The 12,519-nt window shown below is 40.8% G+C and overlaps 1 protein-coding gene across 2 annotated transcripts in view; it reads right to left on the bottom strand.

The window, feature by feature from the left end:
• Positions 1-12,519, bottom strand: part of NUP93 (nucleoporin 93) — a 111,048-nt gene that overhangs the window by 34,083 nt on the left and 64,446 nt on the right. For both annotated transcript variants that reach the window (XM_028096528.2, XM_088027382.1), the window contains exons 4-5: positions 5,345-5,407; positions 158-286 (exon numbers count right to left, since the gene is read on the bottom strand). In XM_028096528.2, coding sequence (XP_027952329.2) covers positions 158-286; positions 5,345-5,407 — 192 coding nt within the window. The remainder of the gene's footprint in view (positions 1-157; positions 287-5,344; positions 5,408-12,519) is intronic.

Here is a 12,519-nt window from a genome sequence, read left to right as displayed (position 1 = left end):
CCCAACAAATGTGGGCATCCTGGAGGCCAGGGGAAGAAAGTGTCTCCAAGGGGAGATGGTGATTATCTGCGCCAAGAGTCAAGTAGATAAGCATTTCTTGATCTCACATTTTTATTAGTAGAGGCCTATCTTTTAGACTCAACCTACCTCAACCTACCTCATTTTCTTGAGTAAAGTCCAGGGTATCTTCTCCTGATGCCAGCAGTGTGTGGAGAATTCGCTGTTTCACTTGCTCCCACTCGACCAGCATGGACTCTCGATGGTACTCCTCAGCCATGCCAAAGGTCTGTCAGAGAGGAAAAGAAGGGAGATGATCCAAACGGGAAAACAACATGGTTTCCTTCAAAGTTCAACAGAGACTCAAAGCCCCTCCGATGATCATCTTTCTGTAAGCAGAGCAAGAGCGACCTACTTTAAAAATTATCCTTAGAGTCTAATGCATTAAAAAAAATTTAATAGTGCTAAAATACTTAGAACATTTACTTCTTAACCACTTTTGTGTACAGTTCAGTGATGTTAGTACATTCAGACTGTCGTGCAGCCATCCACAGCTCTTTTCATCTTGTAAAACTGAAATCCTGCCCTGTTAAACACTGACTCTCCACCCTCCTTCCCCCAGTCCCCAGGAACCACCACTCTACTTTCTGTCTCTCTGTTTTCGACTACTTCCAAGTACCTCATATAAGTGCAATCATAACAGTGTTTGTCTTTTTGTGATTGGCTTATTCCATTTGTATAATGTCTTCAAGGTTCATCCGTGTTGTAGCATATGCAGAATTTCCTTCCTTTTTAAGGCTGAATAATATTCCATTGTGTGTGTCTATTACATTTTGTTGATCCATCCATCTATCCACGGACACCAGAATTTCCTTCCTTTTTAAGGCTGAATAATATTCCATTGTGTGTGTCTATTACATTTTGTTGATCCATCCATCTATCCACGGACATCCATCTATCTACTTCCACCTTTTGGTTATTGTGAGTAATGTTGCTATAAACATGGATGTACATATATCTCTTCAAGCTCCTGCTTTCAATTCTTTGGGGTATATACCCAGAAGTGGAACTGCTGGATCACATGGTAATGCTGTGTTTAATTTTTTGATGGATTGAACAGTGTTTCCATAGACGATGTACCATTTTACATTCCCACCAACAATGCACGACAGTTCCAGCTTCTCTACACCCTTGCCAGTACTTACTATTCTCTGGGTTGTTGGTTTTTTGGGGGGAGGCAGGGGGAGAGATAGTAGCCATCTAATAGGTGTGAGTTGATTTCTCATGGTTTTGATTTATTTACATTCCCCTAATGATAATAATGTTTAGCATCTTTTCATGTGCTCATGAAGATAAATACCTTTTTAAACCTCTGAAATTAGGCTACATATTACAAGTGATAGCATGTCACAGTTTAAAGTGAAGTACTTTTCTTGGATTATAAAAATCAATGGTTTTTAGTAAATATCTAAGAAAAGACAAAAACAAGAGAGTCTCTCAATGTCTTTATTTTTTAAGAGACAGTAATACTTTCATAGGAAGAAGCAAATCAGTAAAAGAAAAGTGGCACTTTCTACAACTGGGTCTCCCACCACTCTACCCAAAGTGATCACGAAAATGTCTGGCAAACCTCACGCCTGTCTAGTGGTAATACTGCAGGTTGTTGCCAAAACAAAGGTGCTCAGAAAGAAAAGGAAAAAGAGAAAGAAAGGAAAGAAGGGAGGAAGGGAGGGAGGGAGAAGACAAAACAAAACAAAACAAAACGTTCTTGAAGAAATGAAAGCAACTTATAAATACACTGAATCATGACCATTCTTAGCCTGTTATTCTTTAACTGGCAGACTGGGTTTCCCAACAGCTTCAGTCCACTTTTCAAAAAGCCATTTCATTTACAATCAGATTGGCATCTAATTAGGCAGCACCAAGGGAATGAGTATTAGTAATGCCTACTTTATTTCTGGCAACACAGATAATTTATACTGATAATATCCATATACATGAGCCCTGAGAAACTGTCAGAAAAATCATATACACTTTTCCTACAAATGGGATGTTTGAGTATCGACCAATATTTATTAAAACGTGAAAAAGACAGATAGCATATACAAAAATAATTAGGAAGAAGGCTGGCATATCCTGCAAGTCTGATTTTGGTCCATGTATCAGTGAATCCCTTCTCTAGTATGTATTCTGAAGACACAAGGAGAAATGACAATCACGAACTTTAAAAAGTCTTCCACCTCGTTTGCTTCCCACTGAAGTCAGGCAGAATGGACTATCCCAATCAGTTAGACTGGGGTGAAAAAATACCCAAGGGAAAAATCATTTTCTCTTGTTACGTTAGTGAACTTGAATATGAGAGCTATGCACTTTGAATAGAGAGAAGTATACTAGAACAGAAAGGCGGTGTGAGGTGTAGGAGAAGGGGTGGAAGAAGATATCCAGAAATGGTGCACAAGTGAACCAGTTTCTTCTCAACTCTTCCTATGTAGTGGTCAAACCAACAACCTCCTCAGCCTTGAGCCTCTCCCAGCAAGGGAAAAATGAAGGGCGATGTGGCACAGGGACCAGGATGGGCAGAAATGGGGAGGTGGGGGAAGGCTGGCATACCACACAGCTTTCTGAGCCTGCAACAGGAGGTGAGGTACTGCCTAAGCTGTGGTATTGACCCACGACACCGGAGTGTCACAAGAGTTTTTCTTAAGGATAAGTCCTCTGGCTGGTAAAGAATGGCAGAATAGTGAAAGCAACTGAAGAAAACAGACACTATACTACGCAGAGAATGCTGTTGATGAGGACAGTGGGCACAGACTTCCAGCATCATTTAAAGGGTAGAGTGACAAGAATGGGAATTAACCAACACCTGTTCATCAGGCTGCCCACCTATGTGCCAAGAACTCCTGTTTCAAGAACACAGGAAGTACTCTGAAAACTGGCAGCTTTCTGGGCTCAAATCCTCAGATATATCTAAGCAGTATGCCAGGCTACTCATTTAAAACAGCCCCACAACCTGAATGAACAGCACTGTGGTTCCATTCATCATTAGTGTGATAAGGAGCTTCAAATAAAAATAAATGGCCTAATATTAAAATTCTCTTCCTTTACCATGCAACCCTAGCTTATCTTAATTACATTCGAGCTAATGAACATCTAATTTGTGGGCTAATCAGAGATGATCAGCCACCCATCTGCCCTATTTCAGCCTATTCCCTTTAGACTCATAACTGAACCACTGGATTAGGTGCAAAGAACAATGTTAACCAGGAGAGCTAATGAATGAGAGTCAACAGAGCTACTAACTGACAACTAAGAGGAGTGAAGGTCTGAGGCAAGGTGAAAGGTAGGGAACAGTAGGGACAAGAAGCAGAGGAATCCGAGGGAAGAGAAAAGGGACAACCTGGAAGGGTGCATGGATGTGTACAAAATAAAAGGAAGGAAAGACAAACCACAGAAAATGACAAAGCAGTGGAGAAATTATAAATTACATTGGACTATTTCAAGTTATGTGTGGACATCTCTCTCTCTGCATACCGTTAAGAAAGGAAGATAGGAAGACAACTGGGCAACTGAATTAAAAACGGGTGAGGAGCACTGGAACCCCACTTTCATAAAGGGAATAGGGAAATACGCTTTGACTTCACACCCGCTTATTATTGAGCTGTTTCTGGCTTTTGGAAACTCTACATATGTTCTGATAATGTTGTTCTGTTTTTGCTGGGATGCACCAAATGGAATAACATAGGACACATTTGTGGTTTTGTAGCTTGTTTTCTTGGCATTTCAGCAGGACATTGGCAAGTTATTCAAACATGAAATTAGCACCAAAATGCCAGGAAGCCGCTCACCTTTTGTTTGAAAATAATTCTTGCTCAGTGGTAGTCTGCTGGTGTCCAGACAGGTGAAAGGTCTCCCCCCAGGCCGGCTCCCAACACCGGAACATCTCCCTCACAAACACATATGCACACATTTTGCACTGTGGTATGTCACTTAGATGTTTTGGCTGGCTGCACATTTAGTCTCAGTATGGCACAGAGACTGCCAATTCCAGAAACACATTCCGCAGGGTAAATGGATTAATAAGGCTCGGTGGCATTCGACAATCCTAATTTAATTTCACTGGTCCTTTACAGCAAGAGAATTGATGTTGGTGAGTAATTCACTCAAAGTGTGAACAAAGAAGCCTTTATAAAAAAAATTTTTTTTCAAATCTTAATCTATTTCTAGGAATAAATACTACTGCCAAAAAAGTACTTAATAAAATTTTGGGGATTTTGTTTTTACTCTGATAGTTAAATGTACCAATCATTTAAATAAATGCCTTTGGAACATCTTACAAATTAGAGCTGGCAAGCCCCCTGCTGCACCCCCCCCATATCAGCCTTCCCGAGATAGTCCCAACTGCCCCCCCCATCAGCCTTCCCGAGATAGTCCCACCTGCACAGAACATTTTAATAAAGCACACTGACAAACGGTTTTTTATTTTATTATTTTACACTATACAAGTAATTTTAAACTATGTAAATAATACATAAATATATTTCACTTGATATAAGAGTTATAATGTAAACAACAGAGCAGAGGTTTCCCCTTCAACCCTATGCACTTCTGCAGAGACACACACTGCTGGCAGACTAGAGTGAACCCTCCCCAGCCTCCTTCCTGGGGACTGCAAACCTTCCTCTCCCCGCCCCCCAAAGGACTCCAGTGGCCTAAAAATAAAATCTCTTACTCTGTAATGGGATCTTTTGGAAAGGTTTTGAGCTTCTAATTCTTGTCAGAAACAAATGGAGATAACACATGTTAGTAAACAATCCTTGAGTATCTTGAGGGAATGCCTGATGCAAAATATTGCTGCCCATAATATAATGGCTACTCTGGCTGACTTCTTTATCATCCTGTGGACAGCCAAGCTGGCTTTCTTTCCTTTTTTTTTTTTTAAGAGCTTGGGAAAATTGTTAATGTAAAAGGTAACATGGAAAGTCAAATTGTATGATAAAAGGAAAGATTAAGGAAAAATATCCTTGATCATAACTGCTGTTCTGAAATGCTGATTCAGTCAGCTGAAATCAAAATACCATTTTATATACCGTAACAATGAAACCAAAGAATTGTCTGGCCTTCCACTTTAAGATTAATTTAATAATTAATTGACCATTCTGTTTCAGATGCATTTCAGTCACTAAATACAAGTAGAGTTACAAGCATGATTATCTTCCTCAAAAATGGTTCCTGTAGAACTCCCTCTGGTGAACTAACTAAGGAGGGAGAGCTGGGCCTGGACACAGGCTCCAGCTTCCAGAACACTGCTGCCCTCTCAATGGTGTCCATCCTCATCTGGGTTCCTTACCCTCTTCCGAGACTCCTCAATGGCAGACAGCAGGGCATTGTCCTTCTCATTCTTCAGGAAGCCCTAGGAAAGGGGGAGAAACGACACAACTTAGGTTAAAATCAACCTTCAAATAATCAAAAGTACACTGTAGGGGAAAAAAATCGCCATCAGGATATCTGCTATCCTGCCCTCCTTCACCCTGACAGAAATTTCTTAACTCAGAAACATCAAAATAGATGGTTTTTCCAGGTGTTTCCTAGTTTCTTTCATTTTGAGAGCACATGATGATTGTTAGAAGCTGAAGTCCCATGAAGGAGCAGCTCGAGTCTCACGTCCTATAAACATGTAAAATGCAAACTAACAGTCAAGACTGCCCTTCAGTATTTCTGAATGGCCTGGATTATAGACACAGCTTTGACTACACAACAGTCACAGTGCTTCTGTCTTTAGTCTATATTTCTCTGCTGCTTTTTCAATTCATTCTTCAATTTCTTCCTAACACTGCAGAAGCAGCACCATCCACTTGTCTGGGCGTTTTCCATTTACTGGTCAATGGCTGGAATACTCCCACAAACAAACAAAAACCCACACATTTCTTTTGGGGTTTTGCCACATGCACTCCCTCCCTATTTCAGGCCTGATGACACTCGCTTCTTGTTTAATATATCTTGTAGTAATATAGATGGGATGAACAGAAGACCAAGACTGATTTAATATGCACAGGGCTAAATGCCTACAACATGCAACCGCATAGTAACATGATGACAGCCTTAGTTTCAAATTAAGGTGCCTCCATTTACTGATGGCATGAATTTAGCCAAGTCACTCAAACTCTCTCAACTTTAGTTTATCTGTATGTAAAATGAATTTTAAATGAGATATGCGATCAAGCGCTTGACTCAAGATTCAATACACATATTAGAATTAATGAGATTTAGGGGCGCCTGGGTGGTTCAGTCAGTTAAGCATCCGACTCTTGATCTCAGCTCAGGTCTCGATCTCAGAATCATGAGTTCAAGCCCCATGTCCAGCATGGAGCCTATTAAAAAAAAAAAATCAATTAGATTTAGACCTGTTGGTGACATCAAAGAGGGAAATGCCCAGGAATATGAACTCTCTGGGGGAATATAATACAAAGCAGAATCAAGCTAAAGTTTTGAAGACATGCTAAATTTTAAAACCATTATTTGACAGTATTGAAAACTTACTGTCATGGTTAGTTAATTTTTGATCACCTATTATATTTTTAACAACTATAACAGTTTAATATATGTTGTTCAAGCAGTCCCAGATACTAAGTTGCTGATTCTCTAAAACAAAACAAAAGAAAACAAACAAGGGGAAAGGGCACTAAAATTGGGAATATAAATTTAAATAAAATATTAATCTTCATAGATTCCCCTCATTTCTTATGTACTGGCCCATGATTCTCCCACACCTGCTGTCACACCCCAAACTGGCAGTGCACTGGATTGAACAAGGACAATGGCAAGCAGCCAAGGAAACAGTTCCCTCATAGGCTTCTCCAGGGCAGTCCCTGAGGCAGCTCTTGGGCAGCTCTGAGGGCACAACATGAAGACTGCTCCAAATACCCACACTGCTATTTGGTGATGGGGTAGGGTGGGGAGAAGCATTAGTTACTTGCCTACTAATGCAATAGCCTCAATAAACCAGAGCACATAAAGTTAGGACCCCATGTGGTCCACACAGAAGGAGGCAGCTTGGCACCACATCCTTGCTTCTGGCCAGACATGAAATGATGGGGAGGATTTTAACAGACCCTGTTTATACCCTTTCACAGCAAATCAATCAAGTCAACAAACCTTTATTATAATTTCACTTTCACAAGGAGTCTTTAATGGCTAAAGCTAAAGGTTTTAGTATTACAGTTTATAAACAAAGCTATGGGATCATCATTGAATGTTGGTCCCAAACAAATGGCAGGCATAGATTGTGTTTTGTGGCACCTTTTCCTGGCTGCTGCTATGGGAGGTGGATTGTCTATGCAATCCATCTTTGGGGTAAAGGTGGAGGGTGATAACCACTGCCCGACAAGGCCTGGCCTTATTTTTTTCTCTCTAGTTGGGGTGGGGGGGCACTGTGCCAAGTGCCCCATGCCCTTTCTGGGCTTCCTCTGCTCTTCCCAGTGATCAGCCTGTCCCATTCCTTTAATGTACCCATGTCTACATGTAACCCATGCATGCACGTGTGCGCACGCGCACACACACACACAAAACACAAATGCAAAGCAATAATCAGACACGTTTGTTTAAAAGCAACATAATATGTTGTAAGAAACACAATTCCAAATTTTCTAAGAGATGAAATGTGAAATAGTGATGAAAGAAAGGGAAAAAGATACTGTTTTAGGGGCAGATGACTCTCTTCCTGAAAATATTCATTATAAGCCCACATCTCAAAAGTCTCACTAATAAGTAAATCAAACACCTGTGCATGAGAATCAGATTTTAGACAGCGTCTACCTATGAACAAAGACCATGAGCCATTAAACACCTCAACAATTGGGCTTTCTCGATAGCACAAACTGGGCCCACAAGATATACAGATCTTTTTTAATTTTTCATCCTTTATTCCTCTCTAAAATTGGCTACATATCACATTTTATTTTTAAAAACAACACATTAGTGGCCTATCTTTTGAAAATAATCTTTAACAGAACTATAACGTATACAGTCATAATAGTTCCGGGGTCTGAGTGCCATCTAGTGGCAGTTACTTTCTTTTAAAGAATACACACCTTGAGGGAAAGTAACAAATTAAAGAACTAAATAGTTGGGCAGAAAAATACCTGCCTCGGCCCAAGTTTCCCACGGATCTCTCCCTCGACTTCCCTTTTCCACGTGTTTCCTTTCCTTCCCACTGCTTCTGGGAGATACCTCTCACACCCCACATCCCAGAGATATACTTTTAATAGCTCATCAGAAAATGGGTTTTCTGTAGGACTGAGGGCATGAAGGGTGACCTGAGAGGTGCCTTTCTCAATGAAGACCCTGGTCACAGACAAGACTGAACAGCCCACCTCCCACTTGGAGATGCCAGCCATCTAACTGTGACCCTCAGAGCACCGCACCCTAACCCTCTTCTTGCCAACAAGCACTTTTTTTTTAAAGATTTTATTTATTTATCTATTTGACAGAGAGAGAGAGAGAGATTGGAAAAGCAGGAACACAAGCAGGGGGAATGGGAGAGGGAGAAGCAGGCTTCCTGCGGAGCAGGGAGCCCAATGCGGAGCTAGATCCCAGGACACTGGGATCATGACCCGAGCCGAAGGCAGACGACAAGCACTTTTTAATTGCTCACAGTCTTCCACCCAACCCGTCTACTGCTGGTCCACTCAATAAAGAACATTCCACAAACATCTGCAGGCCTGCTAAGTAAGATAACTACTCCTGACTTCCCCATCTGTATACTGCTCCTCACTGCCAGAGTCCTGGAAACAGACCCTCTTCTAACTGGCTCCTTGAATGGGTTTTGGTTTCAAGCTTTCTGTAACATATAATAGCTCCCATTCAGGAAGCAATTAAGGGCCAGACACTGCTCCAAGCAATTCAAAGACATTACTGCTAATCTTTTAACAATATGAAAAAACAGACATATCACTCCACTCTGCCCCCAACCACCCGCTCTCCATTTTACAGGTAAGAAACAGACTCTCAGCATTTAACTAACTGGACCACAGTTTCCCAACCAGGAAAAGGAAGAGGCAGAATTCAAACACAGTTCTGACTCTCAAGAGACCCAATGTTTCCAAGATAATAAGGGAACAGTACACTTCTAATCAAGAAAATGAAGAAAAACTTCTCTCTAAAAAGACAGAGTCCAGGAAGGAAGAAAAAAATATCTTTAAATTTGTTTTCTTCGTCCATTATCAGTTCCCCTTTACGAATGATGAAGTTGAAGGCTCAGAGAATACTAACTCTTGTACCAGTACTAATAAGGGCTAACCCTTTCACTGCTATGGGGATCACTCTGTACTAGGCATGTGTTACACACATCTGGTTCTAGTCCTCGCTTTTAACTCAACACTAAACTGTGTCTCAGTGCTACTTAATTGGATCATACGTTAAAGTATGTCCTTAATTAATATAGATTTTAATGCTGAAAGGGCCATTCGAGATGGTTTCTAGAGCTTCTACCAACTCTACAATGCTGTGGGTCCATACTAAGATCACCTAGTTTGTAGAATCCAAATTTTCTGACCCCTTTTCTACCTTTTCCCATTCTACCATACTGTCTCTATCACAGCAAATCAAGGTAGAATAAACATATTTTATGACTGCATATTTATTTTTTTAAAAGATTTTATTTATTTATTTGACAGAGAGAAACACAGCGAGAGAGGGAACACAAGCAGAAGGAGCAGGAGAGGGAGAAGCAGGCTCCCCGCTGAGCAGGGAGCCCGATGCGGGGCTCGATCCCAGTCCTGGGATCATGACCTGAGCCGAAGGCAGATGCTTAATGACTGAGCCACCCAGGTGCCCCTGCATATTTATTCTTTTCTTCCTCCTTACCTCATATAGTTAGGGGAGGAATGAGACAGTAAATATCACGTTTTTGGCATTTCTTTAGAATGGTGTTTTTCAAAATGTGAGTCAGAACTCATAATTGGGTCATGAAACCGATCAGCACTTTTTTTAATGAAGTAACATGCAACAGAGATATGTGGTATGGGTAAATACTGTTCTGTGAAACTTTTCTTCCAATTATGTATACATATTTTTATGTATGAAGTAGGTCATGGTATAAAACATACCTCTTACTATGGGTCACGGACAAAAAGCTAGAAATTACTGCTCTAGATGTCAACTCTTTGGCTTCCCAAAATACTACTATTTATTGCTGTGGAACAAATAAACACCATATATCTGCCCAAGCAATATCTCCAGCCATGTGTTCTTTTTTTTTAAGTAGGCCCCACGCCCAGCATGGAGCCCAATGCGGGGCTCGAACTCACCACCCTGAGATCAAGACCTAAGCTGAGATCAAAAGTCAGATGCTTAACCAACGGAGCCACCCAGGCAACCCTCCATGTGTCCCACCTTTAACAGAGGAAATGGGCTGCCTCGTAATGTAAAAAGGTTTCCCCCACTATCTGAAAGTAGAACATTCCTTTGAAACCTTTTGTAAGCCAAAAAGACTTTATAAAGCAAAGAAGCACGTATGAAAAAATTTCTGAGTGTTCCCAGACCCCCAAAATAACCTCTCTTTGGCTTTTCTGATACCTTAGAGTACATCTTGTTAACGGAGACACCGAATAAAACAAGATAAAGCACAGATGCTCACAGATACGGTTCAAGGCTCTGGCGGCTAAGGCTGAGATGCTGAGTGCGGCTCTCAGTCCGAGGGGCGCTGCCCGCACCGCTACTGCTCGGGGTGTGCGCTACAAGACAAACGCTGATGGCTGCTTTGCTTTTCACCTTTTTCGTAAAAACAGAAGTCCGCTTTGGATTTCTTTTGGTTAGCAAAAACAGGTACTTCTGTAAAAGCAAAGTGGCATAACACGGACTTTTGAAAAGTACAGGGGATATCTGTACTAACCAAAAACAACCCAGAACCTAACCACAGGTAAGCCATTCTCCTATCAAACGTGTGGTTCCATCTCAGGGACCTGACAGCCACGCTGGGAAAGACAGGCAAGAAACGGCCTTATTTTTAGTCACCAGGCAGGCTGGGTTTCAGAATACAAGTGGCAGCTAACTCCTACTGCAGAAGAAGGGAGTGGGCACAAGGATGTTTGTTTTTGTCATATGGCCAAATTCTCTTAGCTTATTTGCTTTCCAAAAGTGAAAACTGTAAGAAATAAGGGTCTCTGTGCGAAAAATTTCTGTATCCACTTTAGCTAGGAAAGTAAGATGGCAAAAAGGAGCTTACAGTGACTCTTTTCAATGTTCTTCGCTTCCCACCTACAACAAGTAAGTGATTTGCTGGACAGTTACATAAACAGTTTGAAGATTCTGAACATAGATTTCCTGACCATTAAAAAAGAAAACAAAAGAGATAAAATAATTAGTCTAGCTTGGCCCCACAAAGCAAAAGCCGTATTTTACATGGTCCTCAGAACACAAAAGACCATTCCACGTCTCTTCCCCTTCAAGAGATCAACTGGCAATCTACTCTGACAAAATTTAAAGTGAAGCACCCACAGCAGGCCAGGCTTTCTATGAGAAAGTATCTGACATAAGACAAAAACACACAGCGAGTGCTTTAAAAGTCTTATATCTTCTCTCATTTAATACATAACAATATACAAATTAATAGGAAATCTGTAACCAACATTCCAAATCAAAATAACACAAGTAAGCAGTGACAGTAGAAAATGGTCATCGTAGATGAAAAAAAAAAACATTGCCAATACACAAGCAACAGCTAGGAAGGCAATGAAAAAGGACAAGAAAACTAAGCAGACCAAAAAAGAAACTTAAAAACCAGAATAATCAAGAGGATCGGCTCCAAGATGGAAAGAGGACTTCCAATAAGCACTGCAAGTAGCCGTCAGAACTTTAGATAGTGAAAGGGAGAAGTGTCTGATTTCTAGAAAGACAGGAGTGTGAGTTGTATCCACTATATGCTTCTGCTCATTCTAAGTAAAATACCTACTACTCCTTTAATCTTGCCTAAATTTCCCTTCTTCCCAATTTCTGAACAAACAAGCTCTTCGGAAACCTTCTCTTGGGTGAAATTTTTACAAAGGTAAGGCTACTACTTCAGGAGAAAGTGAGGAAGGACAAAGCGAGATAGTGTGTTCAGATGGGCACAACAGAAACCCTGCCAGTACTCGGAGCCGCTGGGCTTATCAGATGGTGTGGACAAGCTTTTCATTAGCTCCCTTTGTGGCACCTACAGAGAACGCCTCAAGGAATTTTCAGGTGCAGAGAGATGTTCATTACTGATAAAGCCTAAAAGATGAACAGAGAAATTTTTGTATTTAAACATTTTCAAGATTTGGGGGAATTTCACATGGTTTTATAGCATGTTTGGTTATTTTATCAGAGCAATATTTAATGGAATACAGTAAGGATGTATAAAATGTCAGCCTAAAACACCCAAGAGATAGTGCATCCCCTTTTGCAAGGAATACAGACGGAACAGCAAATCCAGGCTTTATTCTGCAACTCAGGTATTTAGAGTAAATCCCACGGCTTGTTTTCTACAAAAAAGTTTAATACTTTAAA

This window comes from Eumetopias jubatus, unplaced genomic scaffold, assembly GCF_037043125.1.
Source record: "Eumetopias jubatus isolate StellerSeaLion01/CBP00866 unplaced genomic scaffold, mEumJub1_p1.0 scaffold_10, whole genome shotgun sequence".
NCBI classification, from domain to species: Eukaryota; Metazoa; Chordata; class Mammalia; order Carnivora; family Otariidae; genus Eumetopias; species Eumetopias jubatus.
Note: the sequence above shows the minus strand (reverse complement) of the source record. Positions and strands in the feature narration are given on the sequence as shown.